Here is a 27377-nt window from a genome sequence, read left to right on the forward strand (position 1 = left end):
TAATTTCAGGTGTGCCCTATGGCCAGTATGGGCCTGGTCTCCACTGTTGTTCTGCTATTTGTAGAGACCAAACTTTACACCTAGAAGAACCAGTGCCACCATAAAAACCCAACTTATTATTGACTCTTTATATTTTACCATAAAACTGCTTTCAAACAGGACTGGTCATTGATGGATCGAAAATCCAGCCGCTGCTGAATCAGAAGAATTTCAATCCACCTACCTAATGGTTACGATTGTTGTTCCGGAGAACAATCTTTACACCAAGATGACCAGTACCATCATAAAAACCCAAGTTATGAATAACTCCTTCATATTTTATCATAATGTTGCTTTTGAACAGGACCGGCCATCAGGGCTGCTCTTAGAAGACATGGGGCCCCTGTGCAGCTTAGTGAGCCAAGCCTAACAGCTGCTTTCAAACAAGACTAGCCATAGATGGATCATAGTTTACCTGGTCCCTGCTGAACCGGGCTAAATTTCAATCCGTCTATGGCCAACGTAACGCATAGGACTGTTGTTCTGGAGATCAAACATTACACCTAGAAGAAGAACCAATACCACCATAAAAACCCAAAATTTGAATTACTCTTTTTAAATTTTACCATAAAACTGCTTCCAAACAGGACCAGCCATAGATGGATCAAAATTCAGCCAGTCTCTGCTTAAAGGTCTCGGCTGTTGTCCTGCTATTTGTGGAGACCAAACTTTACACCTAGAAGAACCAGTACCACCATGAAAAAACCCTTTGAAACAGGACCAGCCATTGATGGATTGAAAATTGGCCAGTTGCTGCTGAATCGGGCGGATTTCAATCCATCAATGGCTAACATAATGTTTACGACTGTTCTGGAAACTAAACTTTACACCTAGAAGAACCAGTGCCGTCAAAAAACTAAATTATTTATAACGCCTTCAAATTTTACTATAAAGCTGCTGTCAAACAGGACCGGCCATAGATGGTTCAAAATGAATTCGGTCCCTGCTGAACTGGCCGAATTTTTATTCATCTATGGCCAACTTAATGGTCTTGGCTGTTGTTCTGCTATTTGTGGAGACCAAACTCTACACCTAGAAGAACCAGTGCCACCATAAAAAAAACGAAATTATTAATGACTCTTCATATTTTACCATAAAACTGCTTTCAAACAGGACCGGTCATTGATGGATCGAAAATCGCCCACCTGCTGCTAAATCAGAAGAATTTCAATCCATCTTTGGCCAGCCTAATGGTTACAATTGTTGTTTTGGAGAACAAACTTTACACCTAGAAGAACCAGTGCCACCATAAACAAAATTATTCATTACTCCTTCATATCCATAAAGCTGCTTTCAAACAGGACTGGCCATAGATGAAACAAAATTCAGCAGGTCCCTGCTGAACCACTCGAATTTTAATCCAACTATGGCCAACTTAATGGTCTCAACTGCTGTTCTGCTATTTGTGGAGAATAAACTTGACACCTAGAAGAACCAATACCACCAATAAACGCTCAAATTATTAATAACTCCTTCCTGATTTACCATAAAGTTGCTTTTGAACAGGACCGGTTGTAGATGGAATGAAATTCAACCAGTCCCTGCTGAACCAGTCGAATTTTGATCCATCTATATATAGCTTAATGCTCTCAGCTGTTTGTTCTGCTATTTGTGGAGACCAAAATCTACACCGAGGAAAACCGATACCACCATAAAAACCCCAAATTATTAACTCCTTCATATTTTACCATAAAGCCGGTTTGGTTTCTAACATCTCAACTCTGGGCAACCAGGCTTTGGCCTTCCTTGCACACTGTATTATTAGAATGCTATACACGTTCTGAATTAATTCTGCCTTGACTAGATCACGAGAGAACGGGACGGTAATTTTCAAATTAGATCCAGACCTACCCACTCTTGGCTGGAAAATCATAGCGACTTTCACCAAATATTCCCTGGTGGAGAGTCAGTCAATCTCATTTGAAGATTCTGCTTTATGCCCTCAAACCCCCCCCCCATTGAACCACCAAAAACACATTCATTTCACCTCCCCGATTGACTCCAGTGCATTTTTCCAAAATCGTTACAAATTTTGACCAACATCTTGGGGAATGGAAATTTTAACATTTGTTCACCGCTAGTGGTCAGATCTGTTACAGGCTGCACAGCACAGACCTGGCGCCATATTTCTTTTTTCTGTGTGGACGATCTTTTCATTTGTTGAGCTGTCCATCAGAACATTTGATGAGCCCGTATCCCCCTTTTTTCTGTAGTTGTGCCACTGACAGCTTGACCCAAATAATACAGAATGGGAACTCCAGAGAGGTCAGGATGAAGATCAGCTCCTCGCAGTTCCAGGATTTCACCACCGTCTATCTATTCTGTGATGCCCGGCTTTGTGTGAAGAGTGGAGAAGAATGCACTGCGGTGAGTGTGCAACAGGGAATTCCTGAGTGGTTGTACTGCTAAAGATAGAGAACCTCGTCCTTGTGCTCACTGACCTGGAAAAAGTACGTAGAGCAGGCACTCTGACCCCTGTCTATGGAATTAACTGTATCAGAGGCTCTAGAAGATCAATTGTAGGGCCAGCTGACCCCAGTCTATGGAGTTCACTGCGTCAGTGTCCCTTTAAGATCTATTGTAAGGGTCAGGTGACCCCAGTCTATGGAGTTCACTGCGTCAGTGTCCCTTTAAGATCCATTGTAAGAGTCAGGTGACCCCAGTCTATGGCTTTCACTGCATCAGTGTCCCTTTAAGATCCATTGTAAGAGTCAGCTGACACAATTCTATGGAGTTCACCATAACAGTGTCTCTATAAAATCTATTGTAGAGGCCAGCTGACCCCAGTCTATGGAGTTCACCGTGTCAGTGTCTCTTTAAGATCCATTGTTAGGGCCAGCTGACCCCATTCTGTGGAGTTTGTTACATCAGTGTCTCGATTAGATCCATTGTAGGGGCTGGCTGACCCCAATCTATGGAATTCACTGTGTCAGTGTCTCTATAACATCCATTGTAGGGACTGGCAGACCACATTTTATGGAGTTCACTGTGTCGATATTTCTATTGGATCTATTGTAGGGACCTCAGTCTATGGAGTTCACTGTGTCAATGTCTCTATTAAAACCATTGTAGGGACCCTAGTCTATGGAGTTCGCCATGTCAGTGTCTCAAAACGATTCCAATGTAGGGGACAGCCGACCCCAGTCTATGGAGTTCACCGCGTCAATGTCTCTATAAGATCCATGGTAGGGTCCAGCTGACCTCAGTCTATGGAGTTCACTGCATCAGTGTCTCATAAGATTCACTGTAGGGGGCGGCTGACCCCAGTCTATGGAGTTCACTGTGTCATTATCTCCATAAGATCCATGGTAGGGGGCCAGCTGACCCCAGTCTATGGAATTCACTGCATTACTGTTTCTATAAGATTCATTGTAAGGCCAGCTGAACCCAGTCCATAGAGTGTAGTGACCAGTGTCTCTATGAGATCCATTGGGGGGGGGGGGGGGGGGCATTTCCAGCCATTTAGATGCAATGTTGAAAATCCATACTTTGTCTGTTCCCCCCGTGATGATTTATTCCTCTCTCTTCTCTCTGCAGTGTAAGGAATCACAGTCTTTCAGCATGGGGGTCACACAACTCCAGCTAGAACTGAGGTTGAAAGGTAACTCACAACAGTTGGAGCAGCACCCATTTTTAGGTTACGGAACATTATATGGTGGGTCACCTAGACCAGCCATTGTTGGGTTATGGCACATTGCATAGCGGGTCACCCAGAGCAGCCATTGTTGTGTTATGGCACATTGCATAGTGGGTCATCCAGAGCAGCCATTGTTGGGTCATGGCACATTATATGGTGGGTCACTCAGAACAGCCATTGTTGTGTTATGGCTCATTATATGGCAGGTCATCCAGAGTAGCCATTGTTGGGTTATGGCACATTATATGGTGGGTCACTCAGAACAGCCATTGTTGGGGTATGGCACATTACATAGCGGGTCACCCAGAGCAGCCATTGTTGGGCTATGGCACATTATATGGTGGGCTATCTAGAGCAGCCATTGTTGGGCTATGGCACATTATATGGGATGGTCACACAGAGCAGCCATTGTTGGGTTATGACACATTATATGGGATGGTCATCCAAGCAGTCATTGTTGGGTTATGACACATTATATGGGGTGGTCATCCAAGCAGTCATTGTTGGGTTTGCACAATGTGTCTTGTATTGTTCTCCTGTCTGCAGTCCTGACCTCCTCTGTCCCTGTCTGTCCTTGTCTGCATGTTTTCTCCTCCTAATACTAACCACTTAAAATATGAGCGCCGATCGTGCCTGGACAATAAAAAAGAAGAATCAATATTTAAAAGTAAATAAAAATCTAAAATATGAAATGCTGACACGGTAAAGTGTACGAACACAGAATAATTGCCCCGAGAAATGTTATATAAAAGTGGACCTGTCATCCGAGAAGCCACTAAATTGATGCCTATCGATGCCTATTGATGACCTATCTTAGGTGGATAAATAATAAAAAAGCCAACTCCTAGTGATCACATGACCCCCGTCATGGCAGGAGTCACATAACTCCTGACTCCTATGAGGCATCAGTGCTACAATATCTCTGAGGAAGACCAAGGATTGGGATGGAGGTGTTATGGGGTCCGAGGACAGTATAAAGGTACTAAAGTATTTAGAAAACTTTGGCACAATGTGGAAGAATGATGGTCCTCTCAGCATCCGTTTTATTGGATGGACAATTATTCCCCATTTGACCCAGTTTTTGGCCTGGTTGGTTGACAATCTGATGTCTATGAGGCACCGGTAGACACCACTGGCCTAAGACTTGGAGGTAGCAGATGATGGGGTTGTTAGACCTCATCTGATTGCTAAGACTGCCTACGAGGTGACGGGGACACCCCTCCCCCACCCTGCTGTGCCTAAACGCAAAGGGTTATCTGAGGTCAAGGTCCATGTTTAGGGACCTACCAGCTTGCATCGATTCCTGAGATTCACCAAATGACACCTGTGAAAAATGCGATTTACAAGCTCGGAGCACTCCCATGTATAAAGGGAACACGACACCTTGTATCTGCATCAGATTGATGTCCCCAAGAGTCTCCTTCCCAGCTCATCTGTAAAATCTACCAGATATGAAGACATTGTTGGTTGACTTTTCGGTAAGTGTTCTATAAATTATCCTCTCTGTGTCTCTCAGTCCTCGTCTTCAGATGTGTGACACACGGATTTGTATTTCTAGTTTTGCGCAATATGGTTGACAGCCATTGACACCATGTGCAGCATCTGAGTGAGACTCCTATTCATATGGATCAGCCTGGAGAAGCTCTTGTGCCACCGTCCCATGTGCCATCTCCACACCCACTGCCAGTAATGGAGGTGTTATCTGAAGGTAAGTTCTGATGTAATCATTTTATTTCCTTGCTGTTTCCCAGTGCTAAACCTTTCATCCAATTTCTAAATGTGTGCATTTGTAAATTTCAACAGCCAGTATAAAGGAAAAGTAGTGCTAAAAAAAAAAAACACTTGTGGGTATAGCTAATTCTTTTTTTGTATAATTCTCTTTTAAGGGGCATGTCAGGGGGTGTGTCCTATGCCTACATACTTTTTCTAATAGATGTTAGCAAAACATCTCTTAGCAAAAAACATTTGTTCCGCTCTCAAAAAGTTGGGAGGTATGGTATTGAGTCTCCAGAGGTGGCAGTATAGGGCCTTCAAGGGTGTTGGTATTGAGTCACCGAAGGTTCCAGTATGGCATTTCAAGAAATTCTGGTAGGATTTAAGAAGTGCCTGTATGGTATCTTCAGAGGAATCAGCATAGAGCCTTTAAAGGTTCTAGTATGGGGTCTCCAGTGGTTCCAGTATTGGGATTCTAGAGGGGTCAGTATGTGGTCTCCAGTGGTGCCAGTATGAGGTATCCAGAGGTGCCAGTATGGTATCTTCTGAGGTGTCAGTATAGGGTCTTGTCTTTAGAGGTTCTGGTATGGGGTCTCCAGAGGTGCCAGTATTGGGTTTCTAGAGGGTTCAATATGGGGTCTCCAGAGGTGCCAGTATTGGGTTTCTAGAGGGGTCAATATGGGGTCTCCAGAGGTGCCAGTATTGGGTTTCTAGAGGGGACAATATGGGGTCTCCAGAGGTGCCAGTATGGGATCTCCAGAGGTGTCAGTATGGAGTCTCCAGAGGTGTCAGTATGGGGTCTCCAGAGGTGTCAGTATGGGGTCTCCAGAGGTGTCAGTATGGGGTCTCCAGAGGTGTCAGTATGGGGTCTCCAGAGGTGTCAGTATGGGGTCTCCAGAGGTGTCAGTATGGGGTCTCCAGAGGTGCCAGTATGGGGTCTCCAGAGGTGCCAGTATGAGGCATCCAGAGGTGCCAGTATGGTATCTTCAGAGGTGTCAGTATAGGGTCTTGTCTTTAGAGGTTCTGGTATGGGGTCTCCAGAGGTGCCAGTATTGGGTTTCTAGAGGGGACAATATGGGATCTCCAGAGGTGCCAGTATGAGGTTTCCAGAGGTGCCAGTATGGGGTCTCCAGAGGTGTCAGTATGGGGTCTCCAGAGGTGTCAGTATGGGGTCTCCAGAGGTGTCAGTATGAGGCATACAGAGGTGCCAGTATGGTATCTTCAGAGGTGTCAGTATAGGGTCTTGTCTTTAGAGGTTCTGGTATGGGGTCTCCAGAGGTGCCAGTATTGGGTTTCTAGAGGGGTCAATATGGGGTCTCCAGAGGTGCCAGTATTGGGTTTCTAGAGGGGTCAATATGGGGTCTCCAGAGGTGCCAGTATTGGGTTTCTAGAGGGGACAATATGGGGTCTCCAGAGGTGCCAGTATGGGATCTCCAGAGGTGCCAGTATGGGATCTCCAGAGGTGCCAGTATGGGATCTCCAGAGGTGCCAGTATGGGATCTCCAGAGGTGCCAGTATGGGATCTCCAGAGGTGCCAGTATGGGATCTCCAGAGGTGCCAGTATGGGATCTCCAGAGGTGCCAGTATGGGATCTCCAGAGGTGCCAGTATGGGATCTCCAGAGGTGCCAGTATGGGATCTCCAGACGTGTCAGTATGGGGTCTCCAGACGTGTCAGTATGGGGTCTCCAGAGGTGTCAGTATGGGGTCTCCAGAGGTGTCAGTATGAGGTTTCCAGAGGTGCCAGTATAGGTCTCCAGATGTGCCAGTATGAGGCATCCAGAGGTGCCAGTATGGTATCTTCAGAGGTGTCAGTATAGGGCAGGGGTGTCCAAACTACGGCCCTCCAGCTGTTGCAGAACTACACATCCCATGAGGCATTGTAAAACTCTAACATTCAAAGACATGACTAGGCATGATGGGGATTGTAGTTCCTGAACAACTGGAGGGCCGTAGTTTGGACACCCCTGGTATAGGGTCTTGTCTTTAGAGGTTCTGGTATGGGGTCTCCAGAGGTGCCAGTATTGGGTTTCTAGAGGGGACAATATGGGATCTCCAGAGGTGCCAGTATGAGGTTTCCAGAGGTGCCAGTATGGGGTCTCCAGAGGTGCCAGTATGGGGTCTCCAGAGGTGTCAGTATGGGGTCTCCAGAGGTGTCAGTATGGGGTCTCCAGAGGTGTCAGTATGAGGCATACAGAGGTGCCAGTATGGTATCTTCAGAGGTGTCAGTATAGGGTCTTGTCTTTAGAGGTTCTGGTATGGTGTCTCCAGAGGTGCCAGTATTGGGTTTCTAGAGGGGACAATATGGGGTCTCCAGAGGTGCCAGTATGAGGTTTCCAGAGGTGCAAGTATGGGATCTCCAGAGGTGTCAGTATGAGGTTTTCAGGGGTAGCAGTATGTTTTTTCCAGAGGTGCCAGTATGGGGTCTCCAGAGGCACCAGTATGGGGTCTCCAGAGGCGCCACTATGGGGTCTCCAGAAGCGCCACTATGGGGTCTGCAGAAGCGCCACTATGGGGTCTCCAGAAGCGCCACTATGGGGTCTCCAGAAGCGCCACTATGGGGTCTCCAGAAGCGCCACTATGGGGTCTCCAGAAGCGCCACTATGGGGTCTCCAGAAGCGCCACTATGGGGTCTCCAGAAGCGCCAGTATGGGGTCTCCAGAAGCACCAGTATGGGGTCTCCAGAAGCGCCAGTATGGGGTCTCCAGAAGCGCCAGTATGGGGTCTCCAGAGATGCCAGTATGGGGCTTCCAGAGGCGCCAGTATGGGGTTTCCTGAGATGCCAGTATGGGGTCACCCAGAGTGTCACTATGGGGTCAGCGTTCTGGTATCGAGTCTTCAGAGGTGTCAGATTGGGATGAGATGTCAGAGTGTTTGGCTAAAATAGGAATTATTGAGCTCTTTCCTAATGAGATTTCCAATCTTCTCTCTAGGACACAACAGAACATGAGTGGAAATCTCTCAACATAAATGGAAATCCTGGAGCCTCTGCTGTAGGTGAGCTGAAAACCAGAACCCCACTCACCAGCCTAGACGGGTTCTAGCCCAGATCATAACCACTTATAGTAGTGAAGACATCTGGACGGCTGCACTCCGGGGATCTTCCAAAAATCATCTTTATTTGTAAAAAATTGATTCATAAAAAGAGCCAAGAGAGAACACACCAGGAGAGAGCAGGAGGTGGCAATGCGTTTCACAATAATTCAGTGCTTCTCCCTGACCTAATTTCACCACCTCACCGATTCATTTGTAGCAAATAAAGCTGATTTTCAAAAAAAGATCCTAGGAGTGCAGCTGTCTGGATGTCTCGTATAAGGAAATCCCCTTATAGAGGATTTTTTCTGGATCAGATGTCCTCATTAGAAGCTTTCCCCTCACCGCCTGGTTCAGAGACACCTCCATATTGTTGTATTTCCTGTCTTGGTGACAACAAGACAATGTAGAGCGACTCTCCTCAGCAGGGACACCCCTAGCAATAAAATCTCTTCCCACTAAATCCAAAATGAAAACAAATTTCAGATAGAATTTATCCTGCTGATTTGTGTCACGGTGGAGGATAAAAAAATAATCTGTGATCGGACTTGTCCATACCTCCGAGGACCAGCTCAGCTCTACCATCACAGACGGTGCTGGCAGGTCGGTACTACAGACAATAACCCCACAGCTCACTGATTGGCCAGGTTCCTCGAGATGGGAGGGGCATCCTTATCGGTGTCTACAATGTGCATTCTAGCCAGATCAGGGACCCCACACTTCATCCAAGAGGACCTGTCTAATTCCTAGAGATGAGACTATCCAAGAGGAGAAACCTTCACTTCCTAAACAGCAACCCATAATCTATGCTCCACTTCACTATAATATAAATCTCATTCATTCCAGATTATTCCCATATCCCAACCCCACCATGGATTTCCAGGAAAGCCTCCAACCGTTTTATCAATCGGTCTTCTGTATTTTCACATTTCAAGCCTGCCTCTAGGTCTTGTCTGAGTTTTGGATGGAGCTGGACCTTCTGAAAGTGGGGAGATTCTTTAGCAAATGAGAGGGGATCTACCCAGCATAACATAACTGACCCCCTCCTCTATTTAAAGGACCTCCACACCCAGACTGTTCAGCAATATTCCGGTGTGCCCACCCTCCTTATGGACAGGAGGACACACAGGAGCCATCTGGACCTCTGACATGTATTTATGAGGGTGGTTGAAGATAGCTAGGCAGCTTCCAGCAGGGGTGGGCTCAATGAATTGGAGGGTCGGAATGTGACGCCCCCTGCTGGTCATTGGTGGCAGAGGGCCAGAACCTTCCCACTTTCCGTGTGAAGAAGAAACTACCCATATTTATCGGCGTATAACACGCGCCGGCGTATAACACGCACCCCAAGTTTAGGAGGTAATTTTAAGGAAAAAAACTTTTAGGAGGGAAGTTTAAGGGGAAAAAAAAAACCTTACATTTATATGCCCATCAGTGTCATCTGCAGCCTTGTCCACCATTGCAGTCTTATGCAGCCTTGTCCACCATTGCAGCCTTATGCAGTCTTGTCCCCCATTGCAGTCTTATGCAGTCTTGTCCCCCATTGCAGTCTTGTCCCCCATTGCAGCCGTGTCCCCCATTGCAGCCGTGTCTATTTTATTTTTAAAAAATGCCGCCGCCGAGATACAGAGCCGGATGTGTATCTCGGCGGCGTGCGGTAGTTCTCGGTGGGCCTCCGGCCGCCTTCGGCTCTTCTCGGCAGCTTTCGGCCGCCTTCGGCCGTTCTCGGAAGCTTTCGGCCGCCGAGAAGAGCCGAAGGCGGGCGAAAGCTTCCGAGAACGGCCGAAAGCTTCCGAGAACGGCCGAAGGCGGCCGAAAGTCGCCTTGAAGAGCCGAAGGCGGCTGAAAGCCGCCTAGAGGCTCAGAATTTCGGGGGATCGGCGTATAACACGCACCCACGATTTTCCCCTGCTTTTAAGGGGAAAAAAGTGCGTGTTATACGCCGATAAATACGGTATCTCTTCCCAGATGAGTTTTTGAAGACCACAGCTACAGAAGCTCGGTCACATGACTCGCAGGGCTCCCCATGTGGCCGCATTTGGATATTAATTTAAAAACAAAATGGTGTGGCAGAGGGGCCTGTAGGTAAACAGGAAGTGGTGATGGTGCCTGGGGACACCATTGGAGGTGAGAAGACAATCTGACTGATGTAGGTAGCCTTGGCAAGGTGACATTTATGAAATAATCAAAACGACGCGTTTCGTCGCTATGCAACACATAAGCCACATATCATAATAATGATTCTGAGCGATTAACCTGTACTGATCCAAATAGTGCGATCAGAATTCTATGATCCCCTGAGTAGCACTGACATAGCAGTAGTGCAGTGATTGTCTACTGATCCGAATCGTGTGATAGGACTATAGATTCACCGAGCAGCTCTGACATAGCAGTAGCGCAGTGTATGCTGACATTTCATATTTTAGTGACCTCCTTTTTCTCTTCCACCAGGTTCTCCGTCATTGTGAATATTTGCTGAAGAAAAGGCGACTTTTTTTTTTAAAACAACCAATAAAATATCTAATATTACGTACTGATTTCCTCCTACTTCTGCTTTATTCTCTATGGTGAGTTCTGGTCATGTGACGCCATCACAGCAGGAACGTTGTATATATCTTATTATAGGGAATCCCCTCCCGTCATTACCTAAAGTGCAGCTCAGGCTGAAATCCAAACCGGGGCCCCTGTGACTCTAGAAGCCCGAGAGGGAGGAGCCTCTGACAAAGGCCCTTCCACCCCCTCGGTACCATCTCTGACACCCTGCAGTTCCTTTTGTCCCATTGTAGTTGGGGTTATGTCCCTATATGGTAGAAGACACATAAAGGTGTTCAGCTCTTCTCGGTGTTACAATATGTCTTCAAGATTGTCCAATCAGAGCACAGGAAATACCTCAATCGTTGTGGTATACAGTAGATGCTCAGTTAGACTCCCTCATTCTGGACCTCTTTACCTGTAACCAGGGCCGTCTTTAAGGCAGGGCAAAAGGGGAAGCTGCCCTGGGCCCCATCATTGTTGTGGGGACCGAAGCCACTGCCTCATACTTGCCAACCACCCCAGTTTAAATTCCCTTGTCCCTTGATGTTTTAGTGCCGTGCTGTGTCCTGATATCTCAGTGTGAAATTCTGTTACTAATGCTGCCCGGCTCTGCCCTATTGCCGTGTACAGATGACTCACCTGCAGACCCTGCATTTACATGTAAACTACCTGCAAAGCTAAGCAAATTGGAGGTGGAACCCCTTTTCAAAACAACATGGTGCCCCAGCACCGCAAATATTGCTGCATGTGAATAGACACATCTCAGCAGATGGGGGAGGATGTCATTAACAATTAAGGGCACTGCTGTGTATCTGCTAAAGCGCAGCACGATTCCGTGATGTCAGGAAAGCGATTTTGCATGCATTCCCAACAAACACAAAATGTGAACACTGGCTAAATGTCTCAGTTACATTGGTGGTCAGTGTAAATCTTCTCATTACATTGGGGCTTGGTGTACAATCCTTTCTTTTTTGCTAACAATCCTTTCATTCACACTAATGGCCAGTGTGAAGGTCCCTCTTACATTGGTGGTCAGTGTAAAGACCTCCTTACATTGGTGGGTACTGTAAATGCTCCTATTACATTAGTGGTCAGTGTAAATCCCTATTACATTGTTGGCCAGTGTAGAAACTCCTCTTTATATCGGTAGTCGGTACAAATATCCAAACTTGCATTTCTGATCAGTTTTGAAGCCTCCATTACATTGGTGGTCCATGTAGAAGCCCCCTATAAATTGGTGGTGAGTGTATATCTCCCCCCTTACATTGGTGACCAGTTTAGAAATCCCCTTTATTGGTTGTTGATGTAAAATCCCCCATTAGATTGGTTGTCAGTGTAAATTCTTCATTACATTGGTGATCAGTGTACATTTCCCTTTACATTGATGGTAAGTGCAGAATTGTCCTTACATTGGTGGCTAGTGTAAATCCCCCTTTACATTGGTGCTCAGTGTAAACCCCCCTAACATTTGTGGTCGGTGTAGAAGTGTCACCTTACATGGAGGTCATTGTATATTCTCTCTTACACTGGTGGTTTGTGTAAATGCTCCTATTGCGTTAATGTCAGTGTAGAAATCCCTCTTTATAGTGGTGGGTGGCGTAAAGTCCCCCATTACATGATGATTAGTGAAAATTTCCCCTTATATTGCTGGTCAGTGTAAATCCCCCCTCACATTGGTGGTCGTTGTAAATTCCCCATTACATTGGTAGTCAGTGTAAATTCCCCATTACATTGGTGGTCAGTGTAAATTCCCCCACTATATACTTGCCAAAGATTTCCAGCTTTGCTCTACATGATTCAGAATTTGCCACAGTGTACTGCCTCCTAACTAATCCCATCCCCCCAGTATTGCCACTGATCCCGGGAGTCCTAGGATTTCTAGGAGTTTTCTGTCTATTGCTGGGTCCCCTAACCTCCCCAGTCCATGGTGTGCAGGCAGTGAGGAGATGACGTGCTGTAACCTTTAGCAACCAATCAGTGAGTAGTAATGATGTGTGCTAACCTCTTGCAACCAATCGTTGAGCGGTAAGGATGTCCAGTAACCTCTAGCAACCAATCAGTCAGCAGTATTGATGTACAGTAATCTCTAGCAACCAAACAACGAGCAGAAGTCATGTGCTGTAACCTCTAGCAAATAATCAGTGAGCTATAATGTGTGCTGCAACCTCTGGCAGCCAGTCAGTGAGCGGTAATGATAAACTGTAACGTCTGGTAACCAATCGCAATCGCTGCCTGATCCGATTCAGTAAACTGATTTTTTTAGTGTAGCTGCTATTTATTGTGTGATTTTAGAGCAGGTGAAGAGTGAAATTGCATGGAGGGGGGCCCTAGAATATGTCCAGGCTCCAAACAATATTAAAGACGGTCCTGCCTGTAACGCATTCCCACACCTCCTTCTGGGTATTGGGGGTGCGGGCGGGCCCTTGGCCCTGGAATGATGTAAAGGGGAGAGGCACTTTATTTGGATCCCTTTAATTCCCAGCCCAATGTTGGAGAGCTCATAGACTGGTATTAGTATAATACGGGGCACGGCCCTCAACCCCCCTTTTTTAAGTGTACATCCATACGTTGTGTCAGCTTCGTACCTCGGGGGAGGTCCAAGATCCATGTAATGCCAAGATTACATAGACTGGTATGAGTGTAACATAGGGCCTGGCCCTCAACCCTCCTTCCATAGAGATATCAGTGTACATTTATCATCAGAGTGTCAGTACCGTACCTCGGGGGAGGTCCAAGACCGAGGTATGGGGGAGGAGAGGGACTTTTACTTGGATCCTTTTGCTCTACAACCCTAATGCAAACATTTTTTTTACGATGGTAATAAAATCCAACTACAAGGGCAAAGCACTATATGGAAGGTAAGAGACAGCAGACTACCACCAGGTCAAATAACTGCAGCTCATCGTCTGATATAGAAGAGAGCGGTCACTACGTGTACAGATAAACACACAAACTCATCGGCTCTCAGCCTCCAAACTATTATAATCTGTTTCTATGATTATAATAAAAAGCAAAAGTACAAAGTGCTAATGAATATGTGAAATGGGACTGACTGCAAGCAAAAGCCAACGCCAAGCGGATTGCATCAATTTATAAGGAAGAGACCATTTACTAAATGCACTCCTCAACCCACAAATCCATCTCGGCATCTGTAGTTGGTAGAGATTTCTTCCTCATACAAGGTGAGAGACTGCCACCTACAGCCAGACCAGGCAACTGCATGCAGATCATTGATTTATAAAGCCGAGACCACTCACTACATCTACTAATAAACCAATAGACACGGGCAATTCATTTCTTTCCAAAATTAGTTTATTAACGAATTTCGACAATTTTTTTTAATTTGGAAATATCCGAATTAACGAAAACCCGTTTAAGGGATTTTTCTGAATATTTGTAAATTTGAAAATATGTAAATTTGTAAATTCGTACATTCACACATTCATAAATTCATAAATTCGTACATTCACACATTCATAAATTCGTACATTTGTAAATTTGGAAATCTGAAATAACAATTAACTAATAATAACTTAACTATTACTAACTATCAAATTATAAGTATTGTAATTTCCTTTCAAATTTCGCTGTTAGTGAACGTAACGAATACAAATGTATCCAAAGTTAGGAATTATCCGAAATAACAAATGCCGCATCTAAACAAATGTAAGGAAATGAATTATTAATAATAAACTAATAATATTATTATTAATTTGTTCCGCTCCATTTGTTTAGATGCGGCATTCGCTATTTTGGATAATTCGTTACTTCGGATAAATTTGTATTCGTTACGTTCACTAACAGACAAATTTGAAAGGAAATTCCAATATCTATAATTTAATAGTTATTTACTATTTTGAATGTTCGGGTTTTCTGATTTTCGAATTTACAAATTTTCGAATATACGAATTTTTGAATGTGCGACTGTACGACTGTATGAACTTACGAATTAACAAATTTACAAATGTACGAATTTACAAATTTACGAATGTACAAATTTAGAAATGTACAAATGTACAAATTTACGACTGTACGAATGTACAAATTTACGAATGTACATATTTAGAAATATACGAATGTACAAATTTCCGAATGTGCGAATTTACAAATTTACAACTATACGAATTTACAAATTTACGATTGTACGAATGTACAAATTTACAAATGTGCGAATTTACAAATTTCCGACTGTACGAATTTACAAATTTAGAAATGTACGAATTTAAAAATTTACGACTGTACAAATTTACGAATGTGCGAATTTACGACTTTACGAATTTGCAAATTTTGAAATGTGCGAATTTACAAATTTACGATTGTACGAATGTACAAATTTACAAATTTACGAATGTGCGAATTTACAAATTTCCGACTGTACGAATTTACAAATTTAGAAATGTACGAATTTACAAATTTACGACTGTACGAATGTACAAATTTACGAATGTGCGAATTTACAAATTTATGACTTTACGAATTTGCAAATTTAGAAATGTACGAATTTACAAATTTAGAAATGTACGAATTTACAAATTTACGTTTGTACGAATGTACAAATTTACAAATTTACGAATGTGCGAATTTACAAATTTCCGACTGTACGAATTTACAAATTTACTCATTTACGACTGTATGAATTTACGGATTTAGAAATTTACGACTGTACAAATTTACGACTGTACAAATTTACAAATTTAAGAATGTACGAATGTACGAATTTACAAATTTACGAACTTATGAATTTACAAATGTATAAATTTACGAATGTATAAATTTACGAATGTACAAATTTACAAATGTAAGAATTTACGAATTTCAATCATAACGAATGACCCGAAAAATGAAAAAAGAAAACCCAAAACAAATGAAATTAACACATTTTTTGGCAGTGCACATGTCTATAAACCAATGAATCACTCTGCTCTAAAACGATGATTAGAAAATCCCAACTAGAAGGGCTTCTTATGTATATGTGGAAAATTGACTGCCATCTACAGCTATCACAGAGAACTGCATGCAGCTCCTCAACTTATATAGGAGTGAAAAGTAACTGCAGGCAGAAATAAAGCAATGAACCCCTCGGCTCTCACCCCCTGGGTGGGACCTAATTCTATAAGGGTAATAACAGCCAACTACTAGGGCTACTGTATGAGATGACAGGGTGCCACCTACAACGAGGACAGAGGACTCACTGCAGCTCATCAATTTATATTGGAGAGAGTATGTAATGTGTGTACAGCAATACCAATGAATGCCGATCAAAGTTTTTTTTCCAGTGATAGTAATTAAATACAAAATAACGCCTGTGAGACGTAAGAATGCGCAATGCCGTTCGAAGATGGAGATGACCATGTCCTCTAAGACCAAGCCCCACAGTGGGCGCGGTGAAATGCATCGGAGGCTGTGGCCAGAGGATGGGCGTTAGCCTGAGGCCACACACAGTATAAGGGGCATTAGACCGGTTGAGTGGCGTTCCTCTGTTTCCATCTAATAAAGGATCATGTTGTTTGTGTGGAAAGTGACAGAGTGCAGGTTATAGCTAGGAGAGCGGACTGCATGCAGCTCATCAACCTATATGGAAGAGGTCATTGGGGCATAATTGAAGGACAGAGGGGGGATTGGGGTATAATAGATGGACAGGGGGAGGTTTGGGGTATGATAGAAGGACAGAGGGAGGACTGGGGTATAATAGAAGGACAGAGGGAGGACTGGGGTATAATAGATGGACAGAGGGGGATTGGGGCACAATAGATGGACAGAGGGAGGATTGGGGTATAATAGAGGGACAGAGGGGGGATTGGGGTATAATAGAAGGACAGAGGGGGGATTGGGGTATAATAGAAGGACAGAGGGGGGATTGGGGTATAATAGAAGGACACAGGAAGGATTGGGGCATACTAGAAGGACAGAGGGGGGATTGGGGTATAACAGAAGGACAGAGGGAAGATTTGGGTATAATAGAAGGACAGAGGGAAGATTGGGGTATAATAGAGAGATAGAGGGAAAATTGGGGTATAATAGAGGGACAGAGGGAGAATTGGGGTATAATAGAGGGACGGAAGGGATTGGGGTGTAATAGAAGATCAGAGGGAGGATTAGGGTATAATAGAGGGATAGAGGAGGCATTGGGATATAATAGAGGGGCAGAGGGAAGATTGGGGTATAAGAGGGACAGAGGGTGGAATGGGATATAATAGAAGGACAGAGGGGGGATTGGGGTATAATAGAGGGACAGAGGGTGGATTGGGGTATGACAGAAGGACAGAGGGAGGATTGAGGTATAATAGAGGGACAATCGGGGTATAATAGAGGGACAGAGGGAGGAATGGGGTATAATAGAAGGACAGAAAGAGGATTGGGGTATAATAGAAGGATAAAGGAAGGATTGGGGTATAATAGAAGGACAGAGGGAGGATTGGGTATAATAGAAGGATAGGGGGGGATTGGGGTATAATAGAAGGACAGAGGGGGGATTGGGGTATAATAGAAGGACAGAGGGGGGATTGGGGTATAATAGAGGAACAATTGGGTTATAATAGAGGGACAGAGGGGAGGATTGGGGTATAATAGAAGGACAGAGGGAGGATTGGGGTATAATAGAAGGACAAAGGAAGGATTGGGGTATAATAGAAGGACAGAGGCAGGATCCGGGTATAATAGAGGGACAGAGGTGGGATCGGGGTATAATAGAGGGACAGAGGGGGGATTGGGGTAAAATAGAGGGACTGAGGAGGGATTGGGGTATAACAGAGGGACTGAGGGGGGATTGGGGTATAATAGAGGAACTGAGAGGGGATTGGGGTATAATAGAAGGACAAAGGAAGGATTGGGGTATAATAGAAGTACAGAGGGAGGATTGGGGTATAATAGAGGGACAGAGGGAGAATTGGGGTATACTAGCGGGACGGGGGGGGGATTGGGGTGTAATAGAGGGACAGAGGGTGGATTGGGGTATGACAGAAGGACAGAGGGAGGATTGAGGTATAATAGAGGGACAATCGGGGTATAATAGAGGGACAGAGGGAGGAATGGGGTATAATAGAAGGACAGAAAGAGGATTGGGGTATAATAGAAGGATAAAGGAAGGATTGGGGTATAATAGAAGGACAGAGGGAGGATTGGGTATAATAGAAGGATAGGGGGGGATTGGGGTATAATAGAAGGACAGAGGGGGGATTGGGGTATAATAGAAGGACAGAGGGGGGATTGGGGTATAATAGAAGGACCGAGGGGGGATTGGGGTATAATAGAGGAATAATTGGGTTATAATAGAGGGACAGAGGGGAGGATTGGGGTATAATAGAAGGACAGAGGGAGGATTGGGGTATAATAGAAGGACAAAGGAAGGATTGGGGTATAATAGAAGGACAGAGGCAGGATCCGGGTATAATAGAGGGACAGAGGTGGGATCGGGGTATAATAGAGGGACAGAGGGGGGATTGGGGTAAAATAGAGGGACTGAGGAGGGATTGGGGTATAACAGAGGGACTGAGGGGGGATTGGGGTATAATAGAGGAACTGAGAGGGCATTGGGGTATAATAGAAGGACAAAGGAAGGATTGGGGTATAATAGAAGTACAGAGGGAGGATTGGGGTATAATAGAGGGACAGAGGGAGAATTGGGGTATACTAGCGGGACGGGGGGGGATTGGGGTGTAATAGAAAGTCAGAGGGAGGATTAGGGTATAATCAAGGGATAGAAGGGGCATTGGGATATAATAGAGGGACAGAGGGGGGATTGGGGTATAATAGAGGGACAGAGGGAAGATTGGGATATAATAGGAGGACAGAGGGAAGATTGGGGTATAATAGAAGGACAGAGGGAAGATTGGGGTATAATAGAAGGACAGAGGGAAGATTGGGGTATAATAGAGGGACAGAGGGGGGATTGGGGTATAATAGAAGGACAGAGGGAAGATTGGGGTGTTTCCTATTTGTGTGATTTATACTGAAGACAATTGACCTGTGATCGCTGTTTCCTAAATTGCCCCGTCAGGTCTGTATTGTTGGTAATCAGTAGATCCAGTAACGCTTTATTTCTAGTTGGTGCGTCTACCATCTGACCCATGAAATTGTCCTGCAAGACATTTAGGAACTGGCGAGCCGTAGATGAATGCGCGGTTCCCTCCGCCCTGTCTATGCCTGGATAATTAAAATCCCCCATTATGATAACACTTCCCATCCTTGCTGCTAAACCAAATTGTGATTGGAGATCCATCTCCTCCTCCTCCCTCAGGTTGCACAACATTTGCTATTGTCACACAACTGGGTGGATTCCGGGTGCAATGCCAAGCCCACATTTTTTTGAAGCCTATTACAGCCTTAGGCTCTAAACACTTGCTTAAAAAACAAAACACTGATTGGAATCCATGCGTCTGGCGCCCCGCATGTAGATTAGGGTCCAGAAGCATGGAGAGGGATGGTATTGCCCGTGAGCCCGTGCATTACGGGCCACCACTGATTACTGTTTACTTTTTTAAAATCATAATGGCAACAGAAACTACCCAAATGACCCTGATCAAATGTTTACATACCCCAGTTCTTAATACCGTGTATTGCCCCCTTTAACATCAATGGCAGCTTGAAGTCTTTTGTGGATGAGGCTCTGTGGTGGAGAGATTTGGCTATACTCAATACATAATCAATCTCACCTGCGCTAACACGCGTTCCTTTCAGCACAATGGCATAATGCATCTTTAAATAACCAGTGTCTCCCCTTTTCCCCAGAAAACATCCATAATCACCATCTCAGCTCCATCGTTCCTCCATCTGCCCCGCAGGGCAGAGGCTCTCGGCTTTTAATTCACACACAAACAGGATGTGACCTCACAGGGAGTGACCTTACAGGATGTGACCTCACAGGATGTGACCTCACAGGATGTAACCTCACAGGATGTGACCTCACAGGATGTGACCTCACAGGGTGTGACCTCACAGGGTGTGACCTTACAGGATGTGACCTCACAGGATGTGACCAAACAATGATATGACAACACAGAGAATCATGGCCCCAGTAGCCAATCGCTTCCTCCATACAAATGACATCACAGGAAATGACGCTAAAGGGGCGGGCATCCACAGAAGTGGGAGGGAGAAGTGCACATGTCTCATCCACTTGAGGCATGTACACTGCCCTCCGCCCAACCACATGCATGCTAATCCACCATCTTGGTCAGCATGGAGCCCACTCAATACTGCTCTGAGTAACCAGTATCTAGTAAGATCATTCTACTTGTTCTTACAGGCTTGAGAAGATCTGCGGGGACATTGCTACTGCTGTTGTCTATATACGGTACGAGTATACCAACAAGGCAGACATCAATGTCCTCTTATAAAAGCAGATATGTATCCAAAAGTCATAGCGTAGCCACAACAGAGATATAATACATGTCTCTCGTTATGTGGACTTCACTTCTCTAATGTGGATAGACATTTGAAGGGAAGAAGCCCAGCGCATTGCGCTTGATACTTACGAACCGGCAAAGACCCCCCCCCCCCACACACAGAGAACACGTCTCCAAGCCCATAAGAAGATTTTCATACTGCCGGTTTTACCGCTGGTCCCGATTCAACCCAAGTGCGTTCTCCTGGAGTGCTCCTCGGTTAAATCAGACACAGGGAGACAGTGGACAATCGATAAAACACACACCCTAGAATAAAATGTCCGCATGAGTCCATATAATAATATTTCCACAACAGGCTCTTTGTCTTCTCAGATGGTAAAGCTGCCCATTCCTCTTGGCAAAAAGCCTCCAGTTCCTGTAAATTCTCGGTCTGTCTTCCATGAACGGCGCGTTTGAGATCTCCCCAGAGGGACTCAATGATATTGGGGTCAGGAGACTGAGACGGCCACTCCAGAACCTTCACTTTATTCTGCTGTAGCCAATGACAGGTGGACTTGGCCTTGTGTTTTGGATCATTGTCTTGTTGGAAGGTCCAAGTACATAGTTGCCAACATTGTAAAAAAAAAATTCGGGACACTTTTTTGGCAGTAGGCGGAGTTGTGGTATAATTAGGGGGCGGGTATGCATTTATAGGTGTGGCATAGGAAAAGGTAGAAATGCGTCGCGCACAGCGCGCCGCAGCAAAATATGGGCGTGGTTTACGTTAAATAGTGGGCGTGGCTTACATGGGACGTGGCTCAAATGGATGCAGTTAGAGTCTGAGATGATTGCGGGATGGAGAGGGAATGGAGGGGGATGGAAAGGGAAAGGAGGGGGGGAGGGAAAGGAGGGACAGCAGCCCCCCGATCCTACTCTGCAATATGTGTTTTCCAGAGTTTGACAATCAGCAGATAAAGATACTCCAAATACCTGGTATTGGCGCTTCAATCATCCCGGCGCCATGATTGTTATGGTGTCAGAATGATTGAAGCGCATTATTTCTATTATTACATTGTAATATGAAATGAAATCATTCAACTCACCATAATGCTGAATCAGTGGGAGCCCTGAGCGCGTCACTAGCCACATTGCCTGCCACCAGATGCCATCAGGTGTCCCAAGCGGAGTCTGTCCTTACATCAGGTGCCCCATCAGAGGTACCTTCCTCACATCTATGTCCATCAGCGGAGCCACTCCTTACATCTGGTGCCCCTCTGACATCCACAGACTGGCCCCCCACATCCACAGACCGCCCCCCCACATCCTGCACAGACCTGCCCCCATATACTCCACAGACCTGCCCCCACATAGTCCACAGACCGGCCCCCACATCTCCATACTGGCCCCCGACATACCACTGGCCCCCAACATCCACAGACTGGCCCCGACATCCACAGACTGGACCCTCACATCCACAGACTGGCCCTCACATCCACAGACTGACCCCTCACATCCACAGACTGACCCCCCACATCCACAGACTGGCCCCCGACATACCATTGGCCCCGACATCCACAGACTAGCCCCCACAGACTGGCCCCGACATCCACAGACTAGACCCCGACATCCACAGACTGGCCCCCGACATCCACAGACTGGCCCCCCACATCCACAGACTGGCCCCCACATTCACAGACTGGCCCCCCACATCCACAGACTGGCCCCCCACATCCACAGACTGGCCCCTGACATCCACAGACTGGCCCCAGACATACCACTGGCCCCCACATTCACAGACTGGCCCGACATACCACTGGCCCCCACATACATTCACAGACTGGCCCCCGACATCCACATACCATGACTGGCCCCCAACATCCGACTGGCCCCCGCCCCGACATTCACAGTGACATACTGGCCCCCGACATGCCACCGTTGCCGCGCGGAGAAATTTAACTGTGGCGCCGCCCACTGCACTTTACACTGACACACACACACACTGGCAGCGGGGGTGGGTGGCGCCACAGGTGTAGACCAACTTCTGGTCTTCTTAAAAATGGCGGCCTCTAGCGGCCGGCGGCATAAAAACCGGGACATTCAATTTTCCGGGGACAAACTGAATTTCCCGGGAAATTTCTGGGGACAAAACTGTCCTAATTCTGGGAATGTCCCGGGAAATTCGGGACAGTTGGCAACTATGCAAGTACGTCCCTGGCTTCCTGGCTGATGAATGTAAATGTTCCTCCAGTATTTTTTGATAACATACTGCATTCATCTCGCCATCCCATTTTGACCAAAGTTCCTGTGCCTTTGTATCTCACACATCCCCAAAAAACATCAGTGATCCACCGCCGTGTTTCACAGTAGGGATGGTGATCGTTTCTTCATAGGCCTTGTTGACTCCACCAAATGTAGCTTTTATGGTTGTGGCCAAAAAACTAGATTTTGGTCTCATCACTCCAAATGAGTTTGTGGCAGAAGGTTTGAGGTTTGTCTCTGTGCTGTTTGGCGTATTGTAAGTGGGATACTTTGTGACATTTGTGTAGTAATGACTTTCTTCTGGCGACTCCACCATGCAGCCCATCTTTCTTCAAGTGTCTCCTTATTGTGCATCTTGAAACAGCCACACCACATGTTTGCAGAGAGTCCTGTATTTCACCTGAAGTTATTTGTGGGTTTTCTTTGCATCATGAACAATTTTCCTGGCAGTTGTGGCTGAAATTTTAGTTGGTCTACCTGACCGTGGTTTGGTTTCAATAGAACCCCTCATTTTCCACTTCTTGGTTAGAGTTTGAACACTGCTGATTGGCATTCTCAATTCCTTGGATATCTTTTTAGATCCCTTTCCTGTTTTATACAGTTCAACTACCTTTTCCAGCAGATCCTTTCATGTGAGGATGGGGACCTTTAATAGCCATTCAAACCCCTTTGTGTCAACTTGTGTGCATGTTATCAGGCCAAAATCACCAGGGGTATGTAAACTTTTGATCAGGGTCATTTGGGTAGTTTCTGTTGTCATTATGATATAAAAAGAGTAAACAAAGATGACTGATAATAAATGGCTTCAGCCAAACACCGACCATGAGTGAGAGAAAAGATTGTGTGGTATCATTCATATTCTCTGAAAAATGCTCACCCCTAACATTACTGTGGGGGGGGGGGGGGCTCTTCCTAAAAGGGGAGCTAACACCCTGTGTCAATACTTGCTGTACCAGACATTGTTCTAGTATAAAGCCACCTAGTGGTAAAGTGGCTAACTGCACCTGCCTGGAAGGAGAGGTAATCCATGTGATATGATCTAATATCCCTGAATTCTATTAAATAGATCCCTGAAGCTGAGCTCTGAGCTTTACACATGGGCAGTGCCCATTATGAGGGGTTCCCACCATCCCTGTGCCGAGTTCCTGGGTCTGTACACCCGCTGTGCCCATTATGAGGGGTTCCCACCATCCCTGTGCCGAGTTCCCGGGTCTGTACACCCGCTGTGCCCATTATGAGGAATTCCCACCATCCCTGTGCTGAGTTCCTGGGTCTGTACACCCGCTGTGCCCATTATGAGGGGTTCCCACCATCCCTGTGCTGAGTTCCCGGGTCTGTACACCCGCTGTGCCCATTATGAGGGGTTCCCACCATCCCTGTGCTGAGTTCCCGGGTCTGTACACCTGCTGTGCCCATTATGAGGGGTTCCCACCATCCCTGTGCCGAGTTCCCGGGTCTGTACACCCGCTGTGCCCATTTTGAGGGGTTCCCACCATCCCTGTGCTGAGTTCCCGGGTCTGTACACCCACTGTGCCCATTATGAGGGGTTCTGACCATCCCTGTGCTGAGTTTCCGGGTCTGTACACCCGCTGTGCCCGTTATGAGGGGTTCCCACCATCCCTGTGCTGAATTTCCAGGTCTGTACACCCGCTGTGCCCATTATGAGGGGTTCCCACCATCCCTGTGCTGAGTTCCCGGGTCTGTACACCCGCTGTGCCCATTATGAGGGGTTCTCACCATCCCTGTGCTGAGTTCCGGGGTCTGTACACCCGCTGTGCCCATTATGAGGGGTCCCCACCATTGTTGCAGACTTTGATGAAAAGGGTTAAGGGTGGGAACTCCTGGGTGGCTGTGGTTGGTCAGACATGCGACAGGCGGCCCGGTAAGGTGTCCCCCGAGGGGTAGGTGTGCTGCCTTTATTTGTTCAGTCACATTCCTCCAGAGTCACAGAGCAGAAATAGATCCGATCAATAAAAGGGGAATTTTTTTTAGATTTATTTTCCGCATTCTGCAATTTTCTGTTCAATTTACCGCTCACCTCCTCCCCTCCCCCTCCCATATATAAGATATGGACTCACCACTCAGTGCCAATCATTCCCCACTTGTCCATGGTCGGTCATGGGGGCTCTGACTCTGTGCTTCGCCCTCCTGCTGGCTGTTCTCATCCAGGACACAGGTAAGGATTATCCTCGCAGGTGATATATATATATATATATATATATATATACACAGGTGTATTATAGATAAGATATATATATATATATATATATATATATATATATATATATATATATATATATATATATCTCTATACATATATATATATATATATATATATATATATATATATATATATATATATACACAGGTGGGATTTGGGAGTTTTCCTTTTATTTTGGGACATACAGTATTATTATTTATTGTTACAATTATTATTTATTTTAATTTATTATTATTTGTCTTCATATTTTTATTATTATTATTAATATTATTTATTTGGGTATTATTATTATGTATTGCTGCTATTATTATTTATTTGTATTTATTATTATTTTGTTTTGTTTATTATTTGTTTATTATTGTTATTACTATTAATAATAATAATAATAAATTTTTATTAATATATATTAAATAATAATATATAATATATAATAATAAAATAATAATATAAAATAATATTCTTATTATTTGTATTCATATTCTTTATTTGGGACATATTATAATTTATTGCTACTATTATTATTTATTATTATTTTGTTTATTATTTTTATTATTATTATTATTATTATTATTATTATTATTATTATTATTATTATTATTATTAATAATAATAATAATAATAATATAATATTAATATATATTATATAATAATATATAATATATAATAATACAATTATAATATAATATAAAATAATATTTTTATTATTATTAATCATATTATTTATTTGGGACATATTATTATTATTATTATTATTATTATTTATTGGATGCTGATATGTCCTTATCTGATAGGAAAACTTCCTTTTTTTTTTTTGCCTTATTAATATATTGGAGATGTGTCCCGGGGGTGGGATTTGGGCGTCCACCAAATTTCCATGAGGATTTGCTAAACCCCAATTCTCTCACTACTAGTGGCAACACCAGCCAGGGTGGGCACCCCATGGGCTCCTCTGGGGCACACAGCATGACCTTTCTTACAATATCCCCGACAGACAGACGCCCTGTGATTGGCCACGTACAGTACACACCATACACATACAATTGCTCTGTCCAATCACCACCAGTTTTAGTGTATTTAGTAGTCGGATTGGGGCAGGGACAACAGAAGGTGACAACAGTAACTGAGCCGCACACCCCAAGGGCTCCTCGGGGGCTCATTTCCGCAAAGCTAGGCACTTGTGCCCATCATACACAGCCAATTGTGCCCATCATACACAGTCACTTGTGCCCATCATAGACAGTCACTTGTGCCCATCATACACAGCCACTTGTGCCCATCATACACAGCCACTTGTGCTGCCCATCATACACAGCCACTTGTGCTGCCCATCATACACAGCCACTTGTGCCCATCATACGCAGCCACTTGTGCCGCCCATCATACGCAGCCACTTGTGCTGCCCATCATACGCAGACACTTGTGCCCATCATACGCAGCCACTTGTGCCGCCCATCATACGCAGCCACTTGTGCCGCCCATCATACGCAGCCACTTGTGCCGCCCATCATACGCAGCCACTTGTGCCGCCCATCATACGCAGCCACTTGTGCCGCCCATCATACGCAATCACTTGTGCTGCCCATCATACATAGCCACTTGTGCCGCCCATCATACAAAATCACTTGGGCCGCCCATCATACGCAGCCACTTGTGCCCATCATACGCAGCCACTTGTGCCCATCATACACAGCCACTTGTGCCCATCATACACAGTCACTTGTGCCGCCCATCATACACAGCCACTTGTGCCCATCATACGCAGCCACTTGTGCCGCCCATCATACGCAGCCACTTGTGCCGCCCATCATACATAGCCACTTGTGCCGCCCATCATACAAAATCACTTGGGCCGCCCATCATACACAGCCACTTGTGCCCATCATACGCAGCCACTTGTGCTGCCCATCATACGCAGCCACTTGTGCCGCCCATCATACGCAGCCACTTGTGCCGCCCATCATACGCAGCCACTTGTGCCGCCCATCATACGCAGCCACTTGTGCCGCCCATCATACGCAGCCACTTGTGCCGCCCATCATACACAGCCACTTGTGCCGCCCATCATACGCAATCACTTGTGCCGCCCATCATACGCAGCCACTTGTGCCGCCCATCATACAAAATCACTTGGGCCGCCCATCATACGCAGCCACTTCTGCCGCCCATCATACAAAATCACTTGGGCCGCCCATCATACACAGCCACTTGTGCCCATCATACGCAGCCACTTGTGCTGCCCATCATACGCAGCCACTTGTGCCGCCCATCATACGCAGCCACTTGTGCCGCCCATCATACGCAGCCACTTGTGCCGCCCATCATACGCAGCCACTTGTGCCGCCCATCATACGCAATCACTTGTGCTGCCCATCATACATAGCCACTTGTGCAGCCCATCATACAAAATCACTTGGGCCACCCATCATACGCAGCCACTTGTGCCCATCATACGCAGCCACTTGTGCCCATCATACACAGCCACTTGTGCCGCCCATCATACGCAGCCACTTGTGCCGCCCATCATACGCAATCACTTGTGCTGCCCATCATACATAGCCACTTGTGCCGCCCATCATACAAAATCACTTGGGCCACCCATCATACGCAGCCACTTGTGCCCAT

At 45.4% G+C, this 27377-nt stretch overlaps 2 protein-coding genes across 5 annotated transcripts in view; both read left to right on the forward strand.

The window, feature by feature from the left end:
• The window catches only part of LOC143975769 (pancreatic secretory granule membrane major glycoprotein GP2-like), a 39656-nt gene extending 28706 nt beyond the window's left edge, over positions 1-10950 (forward strand). Inside the window, exons 8-11 of the mRNA XM_077478288.1 lie at positions 2253-2406; positions 3577-5384; positions 8321-8384; positions 10869-10950. Coding sequence (XP_077334414.1) covers positions 2253-2406; positions 3577-3741 — 319 coding nt within the window. The 3' untranslated portion in view covers positions 3742-5384; positions 8321-8384; positions 10869-10950. The remainder of the gene's footprint in view (positions 1-2252; positions 2407-3576; positions 5385-8320; positions 8385-10868) is intronic.
• Positions 10951-24597: 13647 nt separating this feature from the next.
• LOC143975771 (pancreatic secretory granule membrane major glycoprotein GP2-like) overlaps positions 24598-27377 on the forward strand; it is a 48898-nt gene continuing 46118 nt past the window's right edge. For all 4 annotated transcript variants that reach the window (XM_077478289.1, XM_077478290.1, XM_077478292.1 and 1 more), the window contains exon 1: positions 24598-24710. In XM_077478289.1, coding sequence (XP_077334415.1) covers positions 24653-24710 — 58 coding nt within the window. In that variant the 5' untranslated portion in view covers positions 24598-24652. The remainder of the gene's footprint in view (positions 24711-27377) is intronic.

The sequence above is a fragment of the Lithobates pipiens genome, unplaced genomic scaffold (genome assembly GCF_037356315.1).
Source record: "Lithobates pipiens isolate NorthernLeopardFrog02 unplaced genomic scaffold, aLitPip1_a1.2 Scaffold_13, whole genome shotgun sequence".
NCBI lineage: Eukaryota > Metazoa > Chordata > Amphibia > Anura > Ranidae > Lithobates > Lithobates pipiens.